The sequence below is a fragment of the Ochotona curzoniae genome, unplaced genomic scaffold (genome assembly GCF_017591425.1).
Source record: "Ochotona curzoniae isolate NIBS_2020 unplaced genomic scaffold, NIBS_Ocur_1.0 contig_1957, whole genome shotgun sequence".
Lineage (NCBI taxonomy): Eukaryota > Metazoa > Chordata > Mammalia > Lagomorpha > Ochotonidae > Ochotona > Ochotona curzoniae.
This window is the reverse complement of record NW_024465270.1, coordinates 168,433-194,639: the sequence shown is the minus strand read 5'-3', so window position 1 is coordinate 194,639 and position 26,207 is coordinate 168,433. Positions and strand designations below refer to the sequence as shown.

Below are 26,207 nucleotides of genomic sequence, written 5' to 3'. Positions count from 1 at the left end.
ATCCACCACAAACTCCTCTTCCTCTTCCACTGGGAGACTGTGCTTGCCTTAGGGGAGACACCCCAACAGCATAGCCAGGCAGGGGTGGGCACTGCTCCACCAATAGTTAGTTGCCACAAGTGTTTTGGCTCCTAGTCCTAACTCTATTCCTCCAGTTGTTGTGTGCCTGGCTCGGAGCTGTGTCCCCATACTAATCTGAGCTTGAGCGTTGCAGTGTGACAAAAAGAACAGGTTCGACAAGCTGATCCTTTCCTGATCTGCCCTTCTATTCAGTTCTGGCACAAGAGAACAAGGCTAGAGGTCCCAGCACCACTCAGAATGCAAGATTCTGTCCACTAAAGGATCCGATTTCAGCTACTCTGCCAGGCACTGCAGCCACAATCACAAGTTCTCTAATATTTGGCGCCAGCTTCCCAAGAGGGGTGGGAACATGCCAAGCATGGGGTTTAAAGCAGTGCCCGGAACATTTCCCTGTTCACATGCACACGCCTGAGACGCAGTGCAGAGGAATCGGACTGAACAGATCTCTTCATTTCCCCAACTCTTTTACTGGATTGTCAGAGCAGCCAAAGCTAGAGTGGTGCTCTTGTGAATAAGAAACTCTGCTTCTTCTTTTGCCTACACAGAACGACATGGTCAAGCGCGTCGCCATTGTGGGAGCTGGAGTGGCTGGCCTGGCCTCCATCAAGTGCTGTTTGGAGGAAGGCCTGGAGCCCACCTGCTTTGAGAGGAGTGATGACATTGGGGGACTGTGGAGATTCACGGTGAGTGGGGTTTCCACAGAGGTAATTGTCTATAGGGGAACTGCTTGCCTGGTACGAAAAGATGACTGTGTTTCTTCCACAAGGGCTGGATGCTTGGAAGGGTTGGCCAAGCCAAGGCAGACCACCTTAACCATAAAAGCAAGGACCTGTGCTGCACACAGGTGGGAGACCGCCTGGCAGAACTTCATCCAGGACCAGGAGGAACAAATGGGTTGCTTGGAACAGGCTAGCCAAGCCCAGGGGCAGGGCAGCAAAACTAGAAATAGAGTTGGAGGCAAGAAGAGGGGCTGCAATATCAGGGACAAAAGCAAGGAGTGCAGCCTCTGCATATGAGGCTGGCTTATGTTTACTCGCACCTTACTCAGCACTATGCCATCCATTACAGCAACGTGAGTCTCAGGGCAAGCTGAGTTCTATAAGCTAAGTCCTGCTGCCTGGGCTATCCCAGTCCATGCCAAGAACAACCAAAGCAAAGGGTGTGAATTCCAACCTCTTTTCCCTCCCTTGAGCAGTAACATTCCAAGTCTTCTCTCTTCCTCCCCCCAGTGAGGAGTAATATTCTCAAACTTCAGCAGGGCAATAGCCAGGGTTGGAAATGGAACTAAAAGAATGAAACACAAAGATGGGACACGCCACAGCCTTGGCCTTGGCTGGCCTGGGGCCCAGGGGATTACAAGGCCCTGCTTGGGGCTGTGAGGACCCTGAAGTCAGAGAGGGTCAATGAGCATCATAGCTCAGCCTGAAAGCATTTTTCTCAGTTTTCCCCAAAACTCCTATTTTTTCTTTCTTTAAGGCAAAAAACGTTTCACATGAACTTTAAATGTGCTAGTAATACATCCATCAGCAAGAGTGAGGGGAGAAAGGCATCTACCCAGCCCGATTTCAGGTCCTCCAAGGGGTTTCAGGAAAGACACAGCATTTCCCAATGCAAAAGGGTAGGATTTTGGAACTGGAACAAAGTAATTTTCTAACCCATTGGGCAAAACTTCAGAGGGACTGAAGTTGCAAGTTTATTGACAAGCCTCCAACACAGGGCAGCTGGCATTACAAACTATGGCCACAAACTATGACCATGAATGCATGGATACTTTCTAAAGCACACTGGAGAAACGAGCACATCTATTCCCACGATTCAAAGTGCAAGGTCAGTGGTTAAGACACCATGTCCCATATCAGCATGCGCAGGTTCAGCACCTGTCTTACACTGGTGATTCCACTTGCAACTAACGCAGTTCCTGGGAGGCAGTGGTTACAGCTCCAGTAATTGGGCTCCTCCCGCCCCATGGGAGGCTGCACTGAGTTCATGGCTCACAGCAACACTTTCGACACAACTCCAGCTCTTGCAGATATCTGTGGAGTAACCAGAAAACTGCTTGCCTCTCTCTTTCTTTCCCTTCTCCTCTTCCCTTCTTTCTCCATCCAACCCCTTTTCCTCACCTTTCAAATAATTTAGTTTTTGAAAGATTTCTTTTATTTTTATTAGAAATTCAGATTTTGCAGAGAGCAAGAGAGAGAAAGCTCTTTCATCTACTTGTTCATTCCTCAAGTGACTACAATTGCCAGAGCGGAGATATTCCTAAGCCAGGAGCTTCTTCCAGGTCTCCCACACCAGTGCAGGGTCCCAAGGCTTTGACCCATCTTATCCTCCTTTCCCAGGCCACACACAGGGAGCTGGATGGGAAGTGGAACAGCCAGGACATGAACTGGCACCCATCTGGGATCCTGGCACAGGCAAGGCAAGGGTTTAGCATTAGGCTATCTCACCAGGCACTCAGATAAATTTGAAAAAGTTTGATGTATAGATTTGGACAAACTATATATGTATATATTTAGCAAACTAGAGTTCTGTTAAAATAAACCAGAACTCTCTCCTATGTCAGGACATTTGAAGACATTACAAATAAAGCTTAATGCTTTTTCCTTAGTAACTCTCGTGATCCCTATTAACATTGTATTCTAATCAAGCACAACGAATCCATCAGTTGAGCATGGACTTGGAGGATGATACTTCCCAAAGAATAATGTAACTTACAGTAGTTAAAGTAGTTTCAATCAAAGCAAGAAGTGGAACTGAAGACTAAAAACTGGAACAAGATCCTGACAGTTATAAAAGGGAAATATGGAATTGTAGACACAAGTGGAAGAGTGAGCCCCAGAAAGTAAGGAAGACCAGAGGCACACCTACCCTATACTGGAGGAGAATCCACTAGAAAACTTTCAGGTAGAGAGGAGAGAAGAGGCTACTAACAAGATGCCCCAATTATTTCAAAAACAATATGACAACTGTGCAGGGTGAAGAGGGTACAGACGGATACAATTAGAGAATTGGAAAAATTGGAATGAACTTCAAAAAAACGCCATGGGAATTTGTCAAAATGCCTAAAGAGGACTCTCCGGCAGTGATCAAGGCAAATGACACCCAATCAACCAGTCGTTCCATCTCTGTTGCCCCATTGATAAAATAGAAACATGGACCCAATTAAAGGGCACTTGAAGCAAATCACAGGAAATAGAATTAAAAGAACTGTTGATTTGGGGACAAAAAATGTTTTTGAAACTTAGGGAGCTTTTTTTTTTTATAGCACGCATTTCCTATGAACATTTAAAAGACTCTTCGTGTATCAGGTTTCAAACTGTTTTTGCAGCAAAAACAGGGTTGTTTGTTTTTTTTTAAATTTTATTTTCAATGAACTTTCTGAAGTATTCACGTAGAGGATGCGTTACTAAGGGGGGCTAGGAAATGGAAAAGATCACCCCACTGCCACTCAGCACCACTCCCTCAGCACAGCGGCCTCTTTACTCACCTCTCTGATACTTTGAGATTCCTTTAGAATCTGATGGAAAAACCTCCAATGAGTAACCCAGAAGGTGCCTTCTGGCTCTAGCATGCCAGAAGCTTCCTGAATCTTTCTGCAGACATTCTTTTGCAACACACACACACACACCACAAAAGATTGTTAGCAGTGTCTGCACAGTCACAGTAGTCTTTCACGAAGGCTTTTGAGTTTAAAAATCTGCTTTGGCAACATCTATGCTCGCTTGACAGTGTACACACAACTGTGAGAAGCTTAATACGAATTATAGCAGGAAGGGGACACAGTGCAAAAATCAAGAGAAGCTGCAGAAAGCCAATAAAACACACCTGGAGACAGTTTCGTTTCTAAACAAGACAGAGGGCCTCCCGATTACAGAGATTTTAAGTTGTTGTATTTAATTGGACTACCAAGATCATGACTCTGCCTGCTATCACACCCTTAAGGAAAGTGCAAGCCAAGTTTGTGATGCAAAAGAAAGGTCACTGTACCCTGGGCCAGCGAAGAAAACAGCAGATATGGAATAGGTGCACTGACTCAAGGGAACACCTGTGCCCAATACAACGTCTTAGATTCCAGAGAGAAAAGGAAGGCTTTGGACACCCACATTGTGGGTTGATGATCTCACTTGGAGAAGAAACATCTGCAGAATTATCTTGTCACTGAAACTTCGTATAATGTCTATGGCCTTCAGTATGTAAATGAGCATTAATGAAGGTTTCAGGTAAGGCCACCCTGTTATCCTCCCTAAGTGAGTCTCCACACTGTGCGGGGAGGACAGCTTCTGCTTCCTTCTTCACATCCTTAGAATACACTCCCTAGCCTCTCCACCCTCCTTGGGGTGCACCCACATTTTCCAGGAATGGGTGGAGAGGTCCAGAGGGGCGTGAGGGTGGCTGGGCAGATCATCCACTGGAGCAGAGGCCCAGGACCCACAGGAGTCCTTGGAAGTGTTGCGGAACCATGCTTTCTATGTGAACGCTTACTGCTCCAGACCTTGTCTTTCTCCTGGAGAAGCAATCTGTGGAAAAAAATCAGGCAAGAGTTTGTTTTGAGTTCCTCCCTTAGAACTGCATAACCCCTCCAAGCTAGCTTTTCTGTTTACATCTGCGGTCCATTATTTCACAGTAGGGTTTCCTGGAAGCTGTTCTTCTTCCTGACTTTTCAGTTTTCTAAGTTTCACAAAAACAGATGGTTTTGTGGTTATCTATGTGAGGAAACAACTTGAATATGAGAATCCTCTTGTTTCTCTCTGTTTTTATTTGCTGATTTGCTTGAGGAGTTCCTCAAATACCTGGTTGTCTTGTTTGCTCAGTTGCATGAATCCCAGTACTCTGCTTTAAACACAACTGCACAGTACTTAAAATAGTTTGGACATTTATATGAATCTTGTGTCGTAATTGCCTCTGTCAAACAGTGTGTGTGTGGCTGGTGTTCATTGTCTCCCAAGTGAAAAAGAATACATCCCATAGAAAGGTAGCAGGTTGGAGCAGGTGTTTTGTGCAGTGGTTCAGATGCTGCGGGTGCCTGACGTTGAATCCCAGATCTCCAAATTTCAACCTGATGCTGTGGCCCTGGGAGCAGCAGGTCATGACTCAATCAGTTGAGTCGCTGCTAGCATGGAGGAGCTCTGGATTAGATTTCAATATTCCACCACTGACTAGTGCACCCCAGGCTGCCCTGTGCATCTGGAGGTAATCCACCCATTGAGCACCATTTCTCTTTCTCTCCTCTTTAAAATAAAGACTTTAAAAAAAAAAAGATAAAAACTTCACCTTCACAGGAGAAAAAAGGCAGTAAATATATCATCTGGATCACTATAAACTTGGTCAATGTTTGAAATTTCTTCTTTTTTAAGATTAATTTATTTGAAAGAGTTACAGAGAAAAGGGAGGCAACAGAGAGAGACAGAGACAGGCACAGATACACATACAGGGAGACAGAGAGAGAGGGAGACATACAGGGAGACAGAGAGAGAGAGAGAATCTTTTACCCGTTGCTTCACTCCCCAGAGTCATAACTACTAAATCTAGGTTAGGCCAAAGCCAGGAAACAGGAGCTTCTAGGTCTCCCACATAAATGGCACAGGCCCAAGAACTTCTGCTGTCTTCCACTGCTTTTCCCAGATCATGTGCAGGGAGCTGGATTGGGAGCAGAGCAGCCAGGACACGCACCAGCACCCATATGGGATGCCAGTGTTTCAGGGATGACCTTGTCCACAAAGCCATAATGCTGGCCACAGTGTTTGTACTTCCATTGTGTCTGTGCATGCTTGAGTGTGCAGGTGTACTCATCTGTGTGCCCTGTTTCACAGGATCATGTTGAAGAAGGCAGAGCCAGTCTGTACAAATCCGTGGTCTCCAACAGCTGCAAGGAGATGTCTTGTTACCCAGATTTTCCATTCCCAGAAGATTGCCCAAACTATGTGCCGAATTTGCAATTCCTGGACTATCTCAAAATGTATGCAAATCGATTTAACCTTCTGAAATGCATCCAATTCAAGGTAAGACCAAAATTCATCAGTTAGCATTCAAGAAATATTGTCCTACACATTTTTCCATTACCTTCCTCTCCTACAGATGAGAGACTGAACTGACAAAGTCACAGACCCCTGGCTAGATTCTTTTTCGTCTTGTTTTCACTTCACCAACACACATACACACAGACACACATACCCAGGTGAATCTTGAGGAAGAGGTGACTATTTTGTGTGAAGATGCATATGTGAATATTTTAAATTGAAAATTCTGACATACGCTTAACCTAAGAGACCTGTAATATATCAAAGCATACTTTTCACTTGGACCAAACACCCATATGCATGGACATGGAGAACTCCCACCAGCCCCCCTGGGTACTCTCTCTTTCATTCTTTCTCTCCTATCTCAGACGCTGGAACAAGAGAAAGGGGAAACAGATAAATGAATATCTCCTTTTCCTTTTCTTTCTTTCTTCCTCCTTTGGTTTTCTTTCAAACAACAACAACACAAAACCTATGAAAAATAATGCATTGCCATTCTACTATGTTCCAGGGCTAGGCGTAGAGGAAAATGTATGGAAAAAAATCACACCAAGAAAACAATATGAATGGTGATGTTGCCCAGAACAGCCAGTAAGAGTCACATTCACACAACCAGTTAAGTCCTTGTAGACAGAGTTCTAAGGAAGAGCTCATCCTACTCCCTCAATTTGCTAGTAACAGGATATAAATAGTGTATCATCATATAAAATACAGGTAAAAATAATTTTTAAAGACCCATAAGAAAGACTAAATCGGAAGCACTTTCTTTGCTTTCTTTCCCAAACCTACTTTACAATGTATTATTATTATTATTAAAGACAAACTTACAGAAACAGAGAGACCTTCTATCCACTGATTCACTCTCCAAATGGCTAAGTGGCTCGAACCGAGCTGATCCAGAGCAAGCAGCCATTAGTTTCCTCAACATCTTGAACACGAGTGTAGAGGTCCCAGAACTTGGATCATTCCCCACTGCTTTTCCAGGCCAAAAACAGGGAGCTGGATAGGAAGTAGAACAGCCGGGATATGAACTCATGACCTTATAGGATGCTGGTGCTGCAGGTGGAGGCTCAGCCTACTATACCACAGCTCTGGCTCCATCACATTTTTTTAAATACCTATTGAGATTAGTATTGTGGCATAGCAATGTAAAGCCACAGCCTGTGCTGCCAACCTCCCACGTGGGCTTTGGTTCATTTCCTGGCAGTGTCACTTCTTATCCAGCTTCCGATAGATACCCTGGGATAAGCAGCAGAAGATGGCCTAAGATGTGGGAACTCTGCCATCCAATGTGAGAAACCAAGATAAAACTGCTAATGGCAACTTCCTGATCCTTGCCTGGCCATCATGGCCACTTGGATAGTGAACCAAGGGACAGAGGGTCTCACCCTTTCTGTTACTCTGACTTACAAATAAATAAATAAATAAATCTATGTTTAAAAAAAAAAGACAAACAAGCATCAGATAATTGAGTGGACCTGTGCTTCAACAATGAAGATATCACCTCGTACAACTTCATCCTACTTTGCAGTGCCTGGGTTGGGTCTTGGCTTCATTTCCAATTCACTTCCTGTTGATGCACATTCTGGAAAGTGGCAGATGATGACTCAGGCAGCTGAGTCGCTGTCACCCATGGGGGAGAACCAAGTTCCAGCCTTGCCCAGTGACAACCAGGACAGACATTTAGAGAAGGAGCCAATGGAGTCTAGCTGTCTCTCTCGCACTCTACCAAGTAAGTAAAACTTTAGAAACCAGATGCCCATCAGTGTTAAGGAAGTACAGATAATCACATCTCAGTAAAAGTTTGTGCTTAAGTACAGACAAGCAACTGTGTTTGGGAGATGGTTTCTGATTTAACTTTTGTGAATTTTATTTCACATTCTTTTATATACATACCAAATCGCCAACAATATGCATTTATTATATGTACAATTAAAATCAATTTTGCTTTGTGGGATTTTAAATTACTGAAAGCTATGTTTACAAAAGGCAAAGATGCTGAAACCAACATAACAAACATCAATAACACTTTTGTTTTCTTTTCAAAATAGTGTATAACATCATATTTGGTACCTTATGTTGGACAACAAGAAAGAAATTAAAACTATCACTGCAGAGAAAAAGGAGGCTATATGTTATTAGTAAAAAAAATAGTGGGTCTTTAAAAATTATAAAGTCTTTGGCTTACTTGAAACAATTGCACAAGATACACATTCATAGAAATGTACAGTATCAGGCATGACAAATTTATAACACTGTGACAGATAAACTGCCCGAGGCTCTAAACTGCAACCCTGTTTTTCTGCATATGGCGGACAAGACCTGCTGAGGTTTTAACTATTAGTCTCTTGACCTGTTAGAGAAGAGGACTTCTCTTGGACTTTGAGCAATGATATATCGGTGCCACATCACAGTGTACTTGGTTCTTGTATTCCAATATTGCTTGACTGAAACAATACTGAAAGGTTTTGCATTGTTGTTTAAGTTTGTCAAGTTTGGGTTAGAACTGAGTTATTCCAACTGGTTCCTTCAGTTAAAAACCATGCATCGTATAAGAACACCAAACTGACCGTGTACAATCAATTTTTTGGAAACACGGGCATATTAACTACCTTCTAGATTTATAATTCTGTTTAGTTTTAATGTCCCCATTTCTGCACTGTCAAGAACATGTATAAGAACTAAAAATTGCAACCTTGGTTCTCACCTGCTGTGAGAATTTAAGCAAAATCCTTAAAATCTTTCAATTCACTCTTAAATACCCCTCCAGAATTCCAAGGTTCAAATTCTTCAATCCAGGAAACTGTGACTATTATGATAGCCTGAAGAGGTTACTAGGGTTGTACTTATTAACCATGTTGAGTTTGCACCAGGAGCTTTGAGATGTCAATTACCACAGAAACCCTTAATGGAACTTTGAAAAATATTAACCATCCTTGATTTCTTTTTTTTTTTTTTTAGACCAAAGTCTGCAGTATAGCAAAATGTCAGGATTTTGATAGATCTGGCCAGTGGGAAGTGGTGACTCTGCATGAAGGGAAGCAAGAACAGGCTGTCTTTGATGCTGTCATGGTGTGTGTTGGTTATCTTACGAATCCTTATCTGCCATTGGATTGCTTTCCAGGTAGGGTATTCTCTGCTATTGACCTTAACTTTCCTCTCTAGCACCATCCTGATGCTTGATAAGCCTGACAACATGTTAATCCTTTGCTAAGCTGTTTAAGTTACAAGGTAACGGTTTTTCCTTTACCTGCACTTTCTGGCTGGTCTTGTGCTTTCAAACAAACTATGAAGCAAGAAGGATAAAATGGATAATTTAAGAAGCAGTCTTAACACTTCACTGAAGACCAGTGGCCCTCCATGAGTGACTGACAGCACTCAGAAATTATATCAAAGCATGAATTTCTTAAACAAGTTGCTGACCAAATTGACCAAAGTACATTGCCAAAGTGAAATTCAAAAGCCACAAAGGTTGATAAATTTAATTGGGTACTATATGTATTTTTTAATTTTATATAAGCCATACCAGTCAGCTAGATCAGAGGTTTATGGTACCAGCTCAACAGTCAAAGGGAGATGATATTTTTTTTTAAAGATTTATTTTTATTGTTTTTTTTATTGGAAAGGCAGATATACAGAGGAGAGACAGAGAGGAAGATCTTCCGTCCATTGATTCACTCCCCAAGTGAGCACAACAGCATGCCGATCCGAAGCCAGGAGACTCTTCCAGGTCTCCCACACGGGTGCAGGTTCCCAAAGCTTTGGGCCATCCTTGACTGCTTTCCGGGGCCACAGGCAGGGAGCTGGAAGGGAAGCAGGGCCGCCGGGATAGAACCGGCGCCCATATGGGATCCAGGGCATGCAGGGTGAGGACCTTAACCACTTGCGCCACCTTGCCGGGCCCGGGAGATGATTTTTTAAAAAAAGATTTATTTATTTATTTGGAAGGCAGAGTTATAGAAAGTTGTAGAAATAGTGAGCAGAACTAGCTTACTTTCAATTGACTGAGACAGCCTGGGCTGGGCTAGGCCTAAGCCAGAAGCCTGCAACTTCATCCAGATCTCTCACTTGCCCGTCAGGGGTTTAAGCACTTTGGTCATGGTCTGCTACCTTCCCAGGCACACTAGCATGGAAATAATTCGAAAATGGAGCAGTCATGACTTGAACGCCATGGCCCTCATACAGGATGCTGGCATAGCAGGTGGTGATAGCGCCACAATGCTGACACCCGAAGATGAATCTTACTAGACAAGGTGCATGTGTTTAGGTATCAGTTCCTTTATCTTACCTTTGCAACCATGATTCATGTTCATCTAAGTCAGCTTTCAATTGAATTTCAGTTCAGAGGCAGTACAATGGATTGATTTATTTAAGCTGTAATGATCATCCCAAAAGGTAAAAGCGTGGGGAAATTCTCTCTACATCATCTAGATATGACCTAGCCTGATCCCATGTTCTCCTGTGTCCCAGAATCCATCCCAGAGACGACTCAAGTTAGGTCACACCAGGATAAAGCACACTTTGAAAATTGCCTCATTAAGGGATCATTTAATTAGAAAAAAGTGTTGTCTTCTTCTCAGTACAGGACATTGTTCTTCCAGTATCCCCGAGAGAGGCTCAACATCCTCCACTAGAACACATTCAAAGAGACTCACTTTCATCATTCCAACCAAGACCACACAACCCTTTTTTCAGTTTCTGCCTGTAGACCAAGTCCCCGATGAATCATCCCAAACTCTCTGGAAGGAATATCTTATGAAAACACACTTATCCAAGGGTCCAGAAAGTTCTTAAGGCTAATAGAGTAAATTGCATGTATTCAACACCAAAGCATACTGCGCAAGGTTCCAAGTATATCAAAATGGATACAAGAATGTGTAACTTGCATTGGAGAAAAGAACAGAATTTCCTAAGAGTTCAGGGAAAGAGCTGCAATCCTTTTAGGGCCTGGGGTGAACATGAAAAGCTTGCATGGTGCTGAAGTCACACCAAAAGTCATGCCAAATTAAAGATGAACACAAGAGCAAAGAATGAAATTAACTGAGTCAAAGTGTAACAGTGTGGATAGAATTTTATTCAAGAGGTACAAATTCTTGTCTGGACAACTCACTGGCCTATAACCATAAGCTTCCTGTTTTACTCTTCTAAGCTTCTATTTTTCACCCATAACCTGAGAAGTTTGCACAACCATACCCAACAACAAATAATCCCCAATCAAGTCAGGAACGTTCTACAAAACTTGTAGCTCTTCTTATCTATCAGCAACTGTCAACTTAAAATCCCTGCCTCAATGATGCTAAGGAGCCTTTGAACTGTGAAATTTTGTGATTCAGAATTCTGTGATGCTAGGCTTGCAATGGAGTCTACCCACTCTCTCTTATAGCAGTTGATCAGTCTGCCATATTCCCTGGAGTGGTTACTAAATATTACAAAATTTGAAATTCAATAAAGATATTTTTAAAAATACATTACAAATTGTGCAAATATTTACAAAGGATAAGGTCCAAAAAGTCTTAGTAAAAATTACAGCAGGCAAGCACTATGTTGTAGTGGTTAAAGCTGCCACATGTGGTGCTAGCTCTCATAGGGGTACCAATGCGAGTCCTAGCAGCTTCCCTTCCAATCCATCTCGCTGCTAATATGGAAGATGGCCCAGGTCTTGGTCCCTGCACCCACATGGGAGATTTGAAAGACGCTCCCAGTCCCTGGCTTCAGACTGGCCCACCTGTCACTGTAGCCATTTGGAAAGGGAACCAGCAAACGGAGAGTCTCTCTCTTGATCTTCCTATTTCTCTCTGTGTCAACCTCCTTCTGACTCTCTTGAACTCGAACCTTCAGATAAAGAAAGCAAATCTAGAAATCACAGTTAGAATTAATTTCCCTCCATCCCAATTATAAGCCTCCTAGGTTGCCCTGTACCTAGGCAAGTGTTACGCTGCTGGGAAAAACGCAGCCAACAGCTGCCTGGCATTCTGGGCCTGGTTAATGCCAGCTCCATGTTAACTAGACCAGTGTGCCAGCATAGTTGCCTACTCTGTTTTTTTTCTTTATTTTTTGAAGATCTTAAAGCAAATGGGCAGAGTGGCTACTCTGCTACCATGGGCACTCACTAGCTGGTGTCATCTCACTGCCATTGCTGCAACCATGAGTGCATGAGAGTGGCCATGCATTTGTACGAGCTGGGGAACCAATGATGGGTCAGAACAATGGGAGCCACTGAGGGCTTGTTTGACATACAAAAAAAATCTCTTATGGGATCTTCCATAGACCAGGCCACTACACCTGCAGGTAATTAAGGGAACCGGAGATGGAATGGATCAAAAGCATGATTCCAGGGGGCATCTCTGGGTCTTGCCAAAGCACCAGCCTGCACCTCTACCTAGAGCCAGGACTTGGGGTGGACCAGACCAGGCTAGGTTACAGTACCTGGTGGTGCAGACTGAACCTGACCCTGCACCAGCTGGCACATGTGACAGCAGGGTCTGAAGACCTGCCAGGTGAGGTCTTTTAGGGGCTTTCCAACTAGACCACTACACTCAGTCCCTGACGTCAGGGAAAATCATAGTCACGTCTTCTGATCCCGGAGCACATGTTGCAGGACTAGGCCACCTCAGTTACTGACCCTCATGAAAGAATGGAGAACATGTCCAAATGAACACAAAAGACGAGAGAGCTACTTCATCCTAGCCAACAGAATACTTTGGGTACCTCATCAAAAGACAGAAAGAAGCGCAATTTGAACAACACTCCAGGACAGGCTCTATAGCAGACATCTAGATCTGTAGACACACTGAGGTAGACAGGGACAGCCAATAGGCTTTAAGCAGAATTTTGTACCTTTGGTGTAACAACACCAACATCCTCTCAGAACAATTACAACCACTCAAGTAACACCCTCAGGACATTGTCCGCATACTGGGGCCTCCTTATAGGTGTGATTGCAAGGAGCAGCACACCTCCCCTCCCTCATCTGTAAACACAGGAGAAAAGAATGAAATATTTGTCTCACCCACCATCCCTACATCCCAATTCTGTCTGCCCTACTCAGAGGCCCACATGGGTCTATAACAACTTTGCCTTTGTAATAAAAGCTATAAAATAACTTAATAAAATATTTATTTTATTTAAAAATAATAAAATAAAAGTAAATAAAATAAAATTTTAAAAGAATCAATTTCTCCCTGAGGACCGCTTTTATTCAGCCACCATTCACGCGTGTGCTTTTCCAGTTCTGTCCTCTGTGAGATGGTAAGTATCGGTTTATGTGACTCAGCCACACAAAGTCTAACCTGTGTCCATTTATCACCAAAATAATCTGATCCCATGATTCTCTCTAGGCTTTTTCTGCTTTCCTTTTCCATGCTGAGCTAATATTTGAGCCTGGTTGTATCTTTGCTAAGTTCCAAATCTCCTGGGTTTTGCTTGGGTTTTAACCAGTTTTCATGGAAGGTTTCTAATGACACAAGGCCTTAAGGAGGCAATCTTCCACAAACATTCATCCCTTGGGAGTTTAGATGTCTTACCACATTTTTTTCTAGAAGGGACAGGTTCTTCTTTCAGCGTATGTGACTTCTGATTATGTAAAATTCCCCTGAGATATTCTTTTTTAATTCATTGTTTACATTAGATATTTCCATGAGATTTGACACCAATCACCTGAGATACTGAGTTCTCCCAGTATATGTTGACCTGATGTAAGAAAATTAATTGATCCTTTTCCTCTGAGCTATCTTTGGCTGACTCAGCAAAATGAGCCTGAGTTACAATGAGTCATCAAGGTGAAGTACCAGTGAACTTGCCCAACTGACTTGGACCATTGTGAATCGAGATGATATATCATATCTCCTGCTTCTAATGGTGCCAGATACAGAGCTGATATCCAAAGAGCTAATCATGCAAATTCTGTAGCTCCAAGTTCTCTCTGGCTTTTTATTCCATTTTTTTCTCTGCCATTTTTTTTTTATTATTACATTTGATTGTATAACCCAGTTTCATAGGCTCTGGGGAAAATAGACACGAGCCAGCTGAATAGTACCCTATAGCCATAAGGTGTATAGAAGCCGGTAGTATATAAACTAAAATTGAAATGTCAATGAAGTAATCACAGGATGTGGTTAAGAACTTGCATTTTCGAACATATTGGTCACTCAATACCATGTCATTTAACTCCATAAGGCTGTAAACAGTAGTTGATGTTATGCTGTGGCTTTTAATTGGTCGGGATGATATTCTGCCAGCTCTGCCTTGAGACCAGAGGTGGTCTGCCCAAGAAACTGTTGAACTTCTCCGGACAATAAGATGTTGAACACTGTGCAAAGTATATGCTTGAAATGAAAGAATGAAGATTGGATTTATTCCATGTTTATAAAAAGCCACACCTAAGTCAACTACTAACAAATTGAATATTATTGTCCACTGACTTCCATCAATCTTTAAATGATAAACTCCTTTAACTTTATTTAATCATCTAGTAAGAAAAAACAGAGTGCTGCTAGTGAGATGGAGTGATTGTGTATAGTAAGTAAATAATCCTCTTCCAATGTGTTGTAAGGTCATTCATCCAGATCAGACTGCAGGTTTCCTAAAACAGAAGAATGCTAATAAATACAACTTAAATCGTCTGGCAAAAAGCTTCTGCCAGCGGAAATATGTTTATGTTTATGTTTCACTCACTGATCTTTCAAATTTTCCATTTGATTTGTCTTTTCTTCCTATAGGTATAAACACCTTTAAAGGTCAATACTTTCACAGTCGACAGTATAAACATCCAGATATATTTAAGGACAAGAGAGTGCTTGTGGTTGGAATGGGAAATTCTGGTACTGACATTGCTGTAGAGGCCAGTCACGTGGCAAAAAAGGTACAAATCTTGTTGTCACTTCATGAGGAGTTTCATTTTGGGATGTGTGTTTTCAGTAAGCAATGTTTGACAACATGATGAATGTCAAAAGAACTAAAATACTCAACAGAGCGTTGTTTGAAAAATCGGTGTTATTGACTGTTCGTAAACTTTAGTGCGAAGTCCATTGGTATCTTTTCTCCCAAGTCAACTATCTTATTCCTTATTTTTGCCATTTTTCGAACCACCCATTTTCCATATTCCCCCAGATTTTACCACACATTTTTTTTTCTTTACTCAGTCACAAGTCAGAAAATTTTAGCTGTTTTTCCTTCTTTGGTCTCCCATCTGCCTTTACCTTCTCTTTTAGTTGCCACTTCACACTGATGTAAATGTGTTGTCCCTCTACCAATCATGTAGAAATAGTCAGTATTTATAGGGACCACTCTGTGTCAAACATTGCACCAAATACTTTCTACTACACTGATTTTTTTACTGCATTATTTCATCAAGACAAGCCGCTAACAGAGGTACTAATGAGTATCACTGAGTACAGATGAACAGATTAATGTTTATTAAAATCAAGCAATCTGCCGAGACTCAGACCACTAGCAAGTTCATGGCCATTCCTCTTTGCCTCAAAGCAAACACACCTGACTCTGCCTTGTGTCCATGCACCCCTACCTTCAGTCCATCTTCCCCACCCCACACACAGACCATCCAGACTTCCCACCACCAACACGTGCATCCCCCAAATAGCCTGCTCTCATGACAGCATAAAAAGTGCAAATATGTTCACTTGGTATCATAATGTTCTCCTACTATGGTCCAAATCCGTTGTGTACATTTCAACTCTTATGCCACCACCCACACAGTCATCTATTGCAGCCAGGCAGCACCACTTCCTGGCCTCTGCTTATTACCAAGGCTGTTTCCCCCTTGCTCATGCCACCATCTTCACTGCCACAACCCCTGACCTTCTTTATCCTCTATATTTACATCCCAGCTGTTCCACCTAACCACACACTGATCTCTCCCTCTACAGGATTTAAGCAGTACTGCAGTTTACAGTCCTCAGTTGATACTTTTTACTCCTAATGTTTTAAATTACCTTTTGTAGTACCTATCTTTTCCCCAACTGTGATGCAACTTCACTGAGAGTCATCCAACCAATAGGAATCAATTTGTGGCTTCCAATGAGGAGACACGGTGCCAGGCCCTGAGAATATACTGTCCGACACAAGAGTAGCAGAAAGCCCCTAATTGTCACAGAGTGTATAGTTGTGGGAAAATCAAAAACAATAGATAAATAACTGCAAATAACTAAACCATTAATTGTACTCCCAATCCTGTGCATGGACAGAGTTGGGAGTATAAAACTCAAAATTCTTTTCCATGACTTTTGAAAAAGAACTTAATGACCGATTCACTGATTGGTTGGTTGATAAAACTTGCCAAATTGGCATCATTATACTGAAATTAACACTGGTCCATCGATTGTGACAACCACATAGAGATACAATTATTCCAATTTCTTTAATCGTCTAGAAATTCCTTGAAATAGGAAATACGCTTGGGCATAACTTTTCACCATTTTTGTACTAACAAAGAAAGAGTTTTTGGCTTAAAAACAGTTCATATCACCATTTGTCACATTCAATCCTGTGTTGAGATATAAAAAGTCAGATTCAGTGTAAATGTCTTAGGTCAGAGAATATATCATTAGTTCTTGCCACTAAGTGCCTGGTGTTATCTATCCAAGGCTAAATACTTTCATGGAAAAAGGAATCTCAAGATAAGTTCTATTTCAGTGTAATACATTTTAAAATCTATATGTGTAAGAAACCTTTAAAATGTTCATTGAGGGCTGGCACCTGGCATACTAGATTAAATATTTGCATATGGTGTCTGACATCTCATATGGGCATCAGTTCAAGTCCTGGCTGCTCTTTCTCCAATCCAGTTTATGACTGGGAAAGCAGAGGAAAGCCCAGGTGTTTCAGGTGTACCTACGGGACACCTGGGAAAAGCTCCAGGCTCCTGGCTAGTGAACCAGCTGATGGAAGATACCTCTCTCTCTCTCTCTCTCTCAACTGCCCTCAAATAAAAAGTAACCTTTTAAAAATAAATATTTGTTAAAAGATTCATTAACTTTTATTTGAAAGAGAAATTTTACAGAGAGAGAGGTTTTTCATTGATTGATTCACTCATTAAATCCATAATTACCAGAGATGCACTAATCCAAAGCTGGGAGCCAGGACTTCTTGTTCTCCCACACAGACACAGCAGCCCAAGGACTTGGGCCATTCTCCGCTGCCTTCTCAGGCCATATACTTGAACCTGCATCAGAAGTGGAGCAACTGGGGCACAGCCATATGGGACTCCAGCAGTAACAGACAGAAGATAAGCCCATTTATACCGCTGCATCGCCCCTAATGTAAACAAGAAATAAAAAATCGTGGAATATGCATATTATGAAAAATATGACACATTGGTTTAAAAATATTTGCACTTATTTTATAAATAATTAACTTTTATTTTAAAGGTGTGTTTATTTTTGTGAAAGGCAGATACACAGAAAGAAAAGGGAAAGTAGAGACAGATCTTCCATCTGCCGGTTTACTTTCTAAATGGACTCAACAGTCAGGTTTGACCAGTAGCCAAGAACTGTATTCAGAGCTCCCACATGGGTAACTGGGGCTTAAGCACTTGGGTCTTCATCCTCTGCCCTCCCAGGCACCTTAACAAGAAGCTAGGTTGGAAAGAAAACTGCAAAGTTTCAAACCAGATTCCTGATGGGGCCTATCAGTATTGGAAGCAGAGATTTAACCCATTGTACTACAATATTAGTCCCAGTAAATTTGTTTTTGAATTACATCTCCCATGAGGTGTAGCTTCTTAAAAATCTTCATATATATTATTGCTCCATTAGGTTATAAATTTAAATGAACCATATATCAAGAATGAATGGTGACACTCAAACAGAAGCCATCACATCCAAATTTGACCAAGGGTGAGAAGGCTATTAAATCAGTTGCTTGTATCAGGAAAGAAACAAATTGGCCATTTTTTTTTTAAACAAGAAACTCCTTTTTACTCATTTTGCAGATATCGAAACAGCTGTTAGTGAACTCTGTTAACTAAGTGTCAAACTCAAACAGTCATACCATCTATTTGAAGGGGGGGGGTTGTCAGGTGGTTTAGCTGTCAGGTGGGACACCCATGTCCTATGTCACAGGGCCTGTGCTCAATCCTGGCTTCCTGACACTGAACTCTCTGGTTGTATTCCTACTACTACCCACGTGGGAGACCTGTAATATGTTTCCCAAGTTCAGCCTGGACCAAACCACCCGTTGTCAGCATTATCAGATGGGTGTCCTTGTTCCTCTCTCACTCTCTGCCTTCAAATAAAAATAAATAAATAAATAAAGTTGAAATATGTCAGGGCATGGCATGATGGCTCCATTGGCTAACCCTCCCCTTGCAAGTGCCCAGATCTGACATGGGCACCGGTTCATGTTTGGGCTGCTCCACTTCCCATCTAGCTCCCCGAATATGACCTGGGAAAATAGCAAAGACTGGCATAAGTTCTTGGGACCTTACACCCACACGGGAGACCCAGAAGAAGCTCCTGGCTGCTGGCTTCACATCGACTTAGCTCTATCCATAGCAGCCTTTTGGGGAGTTAACCAGCAGATGAAGATCTTTCTCTTTGTCTCTCTCTGTGTAAATCTGCCTTTCTAATAACAGCAGATGAATTTTTAGAAAATGAGTCTTTATAAGTATATAATATGCACTAAAATTTCTAAACTCATTTTATTTCTTATTATTTTTTCTTCATTGAAAGTTTGTTTTTTTACTTTATTTTTATTTTTGACATTATTGAAACGATATTGAATTTTCTATCGGTTTAACTGATGGTTTGTTTGGAAATTTTCATAGAAAACCTTAGCTGTCGCCATCATTGGCTTTATAGTTAGTATCAAAAGTCTTCAAAAAGTTTATGGAAAATGTATGTTATTCAAAAGGAGTGATACACGGATATCAAAATGTTTTTTAAACAAGATACACTTATCTTGATTTCATTTTTAACAAACTCTTTGAAGTTCCATAAGTGCATAGTTGTAATCACTTCTTCAGTGTCTTCTCACTTGAGACTTTATGCTTCCTATAGTTTATCAGAGTATAACAAGTCTGGTAAATGATACATGCTCAATAATAGATGACTTTTAATGCTGCAGGTACCCTAATAATTACATCAAGAGAATGACTTTACAACAGTAGTTAGTGGCAGCCATTTAGTCTAAAGAGTAAACCACTGCTTTAGATGCCTGCACCTCATGCTAACGTGCCTACGTCTGACTCCTGGCTCCACTCTGGATTCCAACTTCCTGATAATCCAGCATTGGAAGCGACAGGGGATACTGCCACCTATGTCAAGGACCTGGCTTGGGTTTCAACTCCTGGTGTTGGCCTGGCCTCATCTCAGGACCTTACAGGCCTTTGAGGAGTAAAACAATAGATGTAGTTCTCTCTCTCTCTGTCTTTATCTCTACCAAATGAATTCAATAACTATGTAATGGTAGAACCACAAGCACTACCCTATCTCATGAAGGAGGTATTGTATGAGGGTCAAGCTTCCCAGTGCCTTGCAATGTGTGAACATCTTTGCTTGTTTCTAGGTGTTCCTCAGCACCACCAGAGGCTCATGGGTGATCAGCCGGGTCTTTGACTCAGGATACCCATGGGACATGGTGTTCATGACACGATTTCAGAACCTGATCAGAAATTCTCTCCCAACTTCAATTGTGAATTGGTTGGTGGCAAGAAAGATGAACAGCTGGTTCAATCATGCAAATTATGGCTTAGCACCAAAAGACAGGTAAATGTAATGTACCTGCTAAGAGTTTTTAGGAAGAGAGAATCTCTAGTGACATATGCAAATAAAACAATAGCACAGCCAAACAATCAGAGAGTAAAATTCCATTACTCTTCACTACAAACTACATTACTGTTATCACAAAACTACATTACAAATCTACATTACTGTTTTGCTTGAAAACAACCAAGAGTTCTTATGTGTTCAGTTCATGAAATTATGTGTTTCACCTTGTGATCAACCCTTTATGGTAAATATAGGTATAATCTCAGGGAAAATGAGATTTAGCGACTTTCAGTCACTTGACCAAATTCATTTAGTAATCAGTGACCTCTAGGACTAGCCAAGTAATTTAAATCTCACCTGTAATAATCAAAAGTTAATGATTTATCTTTGATTTGTTGAAAAATGCAACATATTGCCTTGTTCTTACTGTGTTGGGAAAAACCAAACATTATACCTGCTGTATACCATCTGTAATGGTAGTGTTTTCTCACTCTTGAGATGAACTTGATTTCAACCAGTCCTTTCCTTTATAACCCATGATTTATGCCATCTAGAAGGGCCAAAGGCTTTATTTCTTTATTCATTAATTTTATACAATGAAATCGCATACCAGAAGATCCTGCAGCATGTGGAGAGCCTGTCTGACCTCGGTATGGATTATACCCTGAGCCAACAGGAATCAGGAGGAATCCGGGCCAAAGATGATGCCAAGCAGCCTTGACTCCATTGCATGTATTGTGTTTCTCCTTGTTCCTTCCCTGCTTTTACCATCTCCACTTTTTCTCTCCTTATTTCTCAAATGCTGTCTTTCATCAGCAAACTCCTCAGGAATTTTGACTTTGACATCGATGCTTTTGATCCCATAGGGTGCTTTTTTTAGTGGCCTAAAACAAAAAGCTTTATCTCAGTTTTTGTGAGCTAGGAACCCAGGCACAGCTCGATGGAGCTTTCTGCTTTGGGGACTTTCCCAAGCTGCAGCAGAGACACCACCTAGGCCCCGAGTTGCATCACAGCACAATTCATGAGTAACAACTTTCACACTAACTCAGGTGATGGTCCACAGCATTCAGGACCTCATGGACTAGCTATCAGACAGCAAATCTCAGTTTTTCTCTGGCTGGATACTGCTTCTAGCTCTTCTCCAAAAATAGTACTTTCCTCATTAAAGCCCACAAGCCCAGTCAGTTCATGAGCATGGATCTCCTAACCCTGATTCCCTAATGCTCGTGTTAGAACTCACTCTAGACAAAAACATGGACAGAGTCCTAAAGCAGGTGTGTCGAGTGAAGTGTTGAAGAGGAATGCAGAGTGTCCTGATGTCTGCCAGCACATCATCTCCAGGAACCCCCATGTATTCAGTTGTGCAGAAGCTCCACAACATGAATGATATCTAGCCTAATGCTGGTCTGTACAACTATATTCAAATCTGATTAAATCCCACAAATTCTGGAACATGTGGAATAAGCCTGAATAATTATTATCTTTGCTGGATTTATTTAGTCTTTCATCATTTCAATATACACAATTTATATGCCTTCATCTGACCCAAATAGCTAAGGATGATCAGTGTTATCACCAATATTTTATGAATGGACGGAAGCCTATGGCATTCAATGACTTGCCCAGTCTCGGTTAAGCTCAAGCATTTAGATAAGAAGCCACTCTTATTCTCTGAAACTCCCGTGCTGTTTCCACTTTACCCACATTCTCTCTATCTGGGTAACTCAAAGCCAACAATGCCTTGGTTTTTATAAAATCATCTCCAAAGCCTTAGCCTTCCAATTCCAAAGACACAGCCAGATAAAGATGATTCTGTCCTGATTCTTTTAAAACACATGTGCGTTTTCCTCAAAAACTTTTTGCTAAGAAGAAAGAGAACTGACTAGAGCTTCCAGCGATTTTTTTGGTAGTTTCCTATCTCTAAAGCAACAGTTGCAGCTGAATGCTGGAAAAAGCAAGAGAAGCAAACCAGAAAAAGCTCTGCCTTCTTCTTGGGCTTCCAAATGCTAGGTAATGATGAGCCTATATTATAATCATTGGACATTCATAAATCCTTTTTCACAGATGTAACTTCTCCCAAGACCTGCAGCTTCTGTCCAGCAAAGTTTGCATTAAATTAAAAGAATTAAAAGGGAAGTATGGATAGAAAATATGGCCAGCTATATTTTTCACTGACAAATGTCTCTCTATCCATTTGTTGTTGTTGTTGTTATTTAGGATGCAACTTAGAGAGCCAGTGCTAAATGATGAGCTCCCAGGACGTATCATCACAGGGAAAGTTTGTATTAGGTCAAGCGTAAAGGAGGTGAGGGAAAACTCTGTTGTATTTGACCATGTCCACAACGCCCCGAATGAAGAGCCCGTCGATATCATTGTCTTTGCTACTGGGTACACGTTAGCTTTTCCCTTCCTTGATGAGTCTGTAGTGAAAGTCGAAGATGGCCAAGCGTCACTGTACAAGTATATCTTCCCTGCACATCTGCAAAAGCCAACCTTGGCCTTTATTGGCATCATCAAACCCCTGGGCTCCATATTACCCACAGGAGACACTCAAGCTCGATGGGTCGTTCGCGTCATTAAAGGTAAGCCTATGGGAAACCAGCACAGACTTTTGGCTTACTATGTGATTTTATTATATTGGAAATTAAGAAATTGTTACTCTGCTTCTACTTAAAATAATAGAATATCTAAAAGAAGCATCTATTCTACTGTGCAATGAATTTTTCTTTCATAATGATATGCTTATACCATTGCAAATATAAATGATACATCGGACTTAAGAAATATAAGGAGTGTCTGTTATTTTGACTGAACCAACTGGCTCAAGTAAAATTTGAAGTTCAGTGAACTGGGTGACAAAATTCAATCAATGCAATTGTGAGGTCTCATTTGAACAATTAGAGCAACTGTGGAATCATTATCTTTTCAGATGATAAAATTATTTCGGAGGCATATCACCAATCAGCTCGAGATGCTACCATTTGTGCTAGAACAGATGAGGAGCTGGGTACTAGAAATAACAAAAACAATGAACCATAAAGCATTTGTATCCATAAGTAAAAACTAGACTTAAAGCTGAATTGCATTTATGATTCATTTTACAGGAATGATTAAATTACCACCAACAAGTGTCATGATAAACGAAGTTAATGAAAGGAAGCAAAACAAGCACACTGGGTGAGTCAACTATTAGATACTCTTTCTGAATCATGATTAAAATTGGTTGTGCAATAGCACAGAAGTGAGTGTTACATGGGATGGAAAATAGCCAGTTGAGAGTAAGAGTAAAAAGGTGGGAGAGCCTACTGAAAGAGAGAGAGAAGCAAAAATGGGAATCATGCTTGTGCTCAGAATCATGCACACCAATGATGGGTACCTAATCTCACATGGATTTGGAATTCTTGACCAAACACAATTGCCCTCATCTGTCAGATACGTTACTTCAAGTAAGCAGCAAATAATTGAGTTTCTCCATTTGCTCACAGCAGTCATCCAGCCCACAAGTCTCAGCAGTTCTGTTGTTTTTATTCCAACTATTTAAGGGTCATGCATGCCCAAGTCCACTGACCTGGCTATTGCTTTTTCATTTTTAAATACTCATAGAAGAAAAAAGGAAACACTGTTATGTGTAGAAATTATGTCAAATTCATATCACAGTGACCAGAAATAAAGTTTGGCTAAAACACAGTCAGGTTCATTCTTTCATCTCTTGTCATAGCTGCTTTTGTGTTAGAACACCAGGGTTGGCTAGTAGAGACAGAGACCATTGCATGACCCTCAAAGCCTACAGCATTTACCAAATAGTCTTATGTTGGCACCTTCTGTGAAGGAGAGATCTTCCTCTGTGCTATGCTTTGGGAACAGGGATAAATGGAGGGGGATGAACAGCAAAAACTCATGGCCCAGGAGTCTTCACTCCCAATGCAATCAAAACCCCTGTGATGTTAGCTGACTTACTGTATCGAGTAGAAATTTTCATTTGAAAAAATGTTCTATAGCAAAGAAAGACTTTTTTTAGAAGCACTGCACTTAAGTATATTATTATAGCTATTCTGACGCATAATACTTGGAAACTTCAAGTGTTGATCTATCTGTGTCAAGATGTCAAATTTGAAAACAATAAAAAATTCTAGATATATCTCCTTTATCTTTGATTGAGGTGTTATCTGACCCCAATTATGGAACTCCTACAAGATGAATTACTAGCAGGAACAAAATCAAATTTTGCTAGCACTTCAGTCAATTATTCTAGGGGCTGACACCAGAATAACAGAGATACCTACTCTATATGAATGTTCCACCTTATACAAATTCAATCATAACTGGCTTTTACAAAGTAGATATATCCTTAGAAGCATTGAAGGAAAATAAAACAGTTAATTTTGAAACAAAAACTTTAGAAGTCTATACATTTTTTTTTCCATAATATGCATGGTCTGGACGCTCTGTAAACTTCTTATAGAATGAGACTGTTAGAGAGCTAGTGGTATAAAGGGGAGAGCATGGAATCTATTATAAAATTTTTACTAGTATTCAGTTGCTTTGAGTACTTTCAATCGACATTAGATTATTCTTATTGTATCCTTTTGTCTTCCCCTGTTCCCCCAATCTTCCTATCACAAAGGTACGGCTTGAACTACTGCAAGGCTTTAGAGACCGATTACATCACATACATAGATGACCTCCTGACCTCTATGGGTGCAAAGCCCAACTTGTTCTCTCTGCTCCTGACTGATCCACTGCTGGCTTTGGCCATGTTTTTTGGCCCATATACACCGTACCAGTTTCGTTTGACTGGCCCAGGAAAATGGAGTGGAGCCAGAAAGGCCATCATGACACAATGGGATCGAGCACTCAAGGTCACCAAAACTCGAATTGTGCAAGACTCACCATCTCCATTTGAAGGTCTGCTTAAACTCTTCGCCATCCTGGCTTTGTTTGTGTCTGTTTTCCTGATTTTCCTAAAGTAAGGTAGACTTAAAAATGCTCTGACTCTCCTCTTACAACGAAACTGCTTTTGTGGTTGGGAGCCATACCAAGATGAGGGAAGCCATCCCTCCTTTTCCTGGTGGGTCCCAGAGTTACCAGTACTACTTCTAAATCCTTCCTAGCTTTACCTATAGCAAATGGTAGAAGATGATGACCAAGATAAGCTGTGTTCCTAGATTTCAACTAAAATCCCTGCCTCAAAAAGATTGGATTGTACTAAAATAATGCCTTTGTTATATTGGCAGGCTGAAAATTAAAAACTGAAAAATAAACTCAGACACTGTTTCAAGTGGTCTTTTGTTCACTTTTTTTTTTTTTTAAGTTAGGGAAGGAGAGAAGTGGATGAGAAGCTTACAAGTAAAGTTCATTAAGGGACAAAGGATTCCATAATTTGAACGTTTTCAAAGGAATGTTCTTGCCTAAAACTGCTTATTCCCCCAGAGGGTACACACACAGTGGACCTCTGGAAGCCAAAGGAAAAAACTTGCTCAGGTCCTCTTTGACAAGGCTGTCCTAAGAGGGAAACTAGGTGTAAACTACATCCAGGTGGAAGTGATTAGATAAAGAGAGCTGCCAAGAAGCCGTCCATAAAGATAAAACAGAGAGGAAGAAGAGGAAAGTAAGAAATAAGCAAAAGTGAACACGAGTTTCACAGCAGTCTGTAACCATAGCAGCCTCTGTCTGTCTCACAGTCACATTGGTTCAAGATGTGACTCAGCCAGAGGAGCGCAGCCTTCACTTCACCTCCCTAGTGGGCTTAGACTGCCAACTTGTCCTAAGAGAAAAGGGGATTTCAGAGTACGGAGTCAGGAAGGCTAAGCATGGGGATAAAGTGGAAGCACTTTGGTCTGCTCTTCTTTCTCCCTAGGACTATTTTATTTTGCTGTTTTCCTTTTAACCTATTTCATCCCTGAACATAGAAACTCATGACAAAAGTTTTCCCATTGAGTGTTACCTACTCCTGGAAGTGCTTTTCTGAAGCCAAGTGATGCTTTAGCATTTCTCACACGAGGCTGGATGATTTCCTATGGAGAGAAAACATATGATCAACTGTGCAGACCACAGTGCAAAACCATGATACTACTAGCCAGCATCTGAACCAAGTCTCACCTGTTCTGGGAGATGGCATATATAAACAGGCGATTGTCCAGCCATCTACAACAGTCAGACTCACCTAGAGCCTCTCCATCAAGGAGCCATTTGCAAACAGTTCAGGACCTGGCCAAGAAGTTTCCCCAGTTTTTTCCCATGATTCCAACTCAGAACGAACAAGTCCCCCAAGTCAATCCAATATGATGGCTTGCTTCTATCTCTTTACACCTTCAATATGCCAACAACCTCCAATGGGGAGATATTTGAAACCTTTTTTTGGTCAATATTTAAAAACTTCCCCTAA

The 26,207-nt window shown here is 41.3% G+C and overlaps 1 protein-coding gene across 2 annotated transcripts; it reads left to right on the top strand.

Annotated features, from left to right (window-relative positions):
- Positions 1-627: 627 nt before the first annotated feature.
- Positions 628-25,085, top strand: LOC121149472 (dimethylaniline monooxygenase [N-oxide-forming] 1). 2 transcript variants are annotated; one of them, XM_040970200.1, is made up of 8 exons: positions 628-764; positions 5,892-6,080; positions 9,060-9,222; positions 14,816-14,958; positions 19,620-19,819; positions 22,040-22,404; positions 22,927-22,999; positions 24,447-25,085. In XM_040970200.1, the coding sequence occupies exons 1-8, from the start codon at positions 633-635 to the stop codon at positions 24,790-24,792; spliced, it is 1,611 nt and encodes a 536-aa protein (XP_040826134.1). In that variant the 5' UTR covers positions 628-632; the 3' UTR covers positions 24,793-25,085. The 2 variants fall into 2 exon arrangements, with proteins under 2 accessions (XP_040826134.1, XP_040826144.1); XM_040970210.1 differs by lacking the exon at positions 5,892-6,080 and having other exon boundaries at positions 633-764.
- The last annotated feature ends 1,122 nt before the right edge of the window (positions 25,086-26,207 follow it).

What these genes read in the sequence shown, in the direction of transcription:
- LOC121149472 (XM_040970200.1), top strand. Translation starts at nt 633, where the DNA reads ATGGTCAAGCGCGTCGCCATTGTGGGAGCTGGAGTGGCTGGCCTGGCC. An exon ending in GCCATTGGATTGCTTTCCAG is followed by an intron (nt 9,223 to 14,815) that starts GTAGGGTATTCT and finishes TTCTTCCTATAG; the next exon opens with GTATAAACACCTTTAAAGGT. An exon ending in GGCTTAGCACCAAAAGACAG is followed by an intron (nt 19,820 to 22,039) that starts GTAAATGTAATG and finishes GTTGTTATTTAG; the next exon opens with GATGCAACTTAGAGAGCCAG.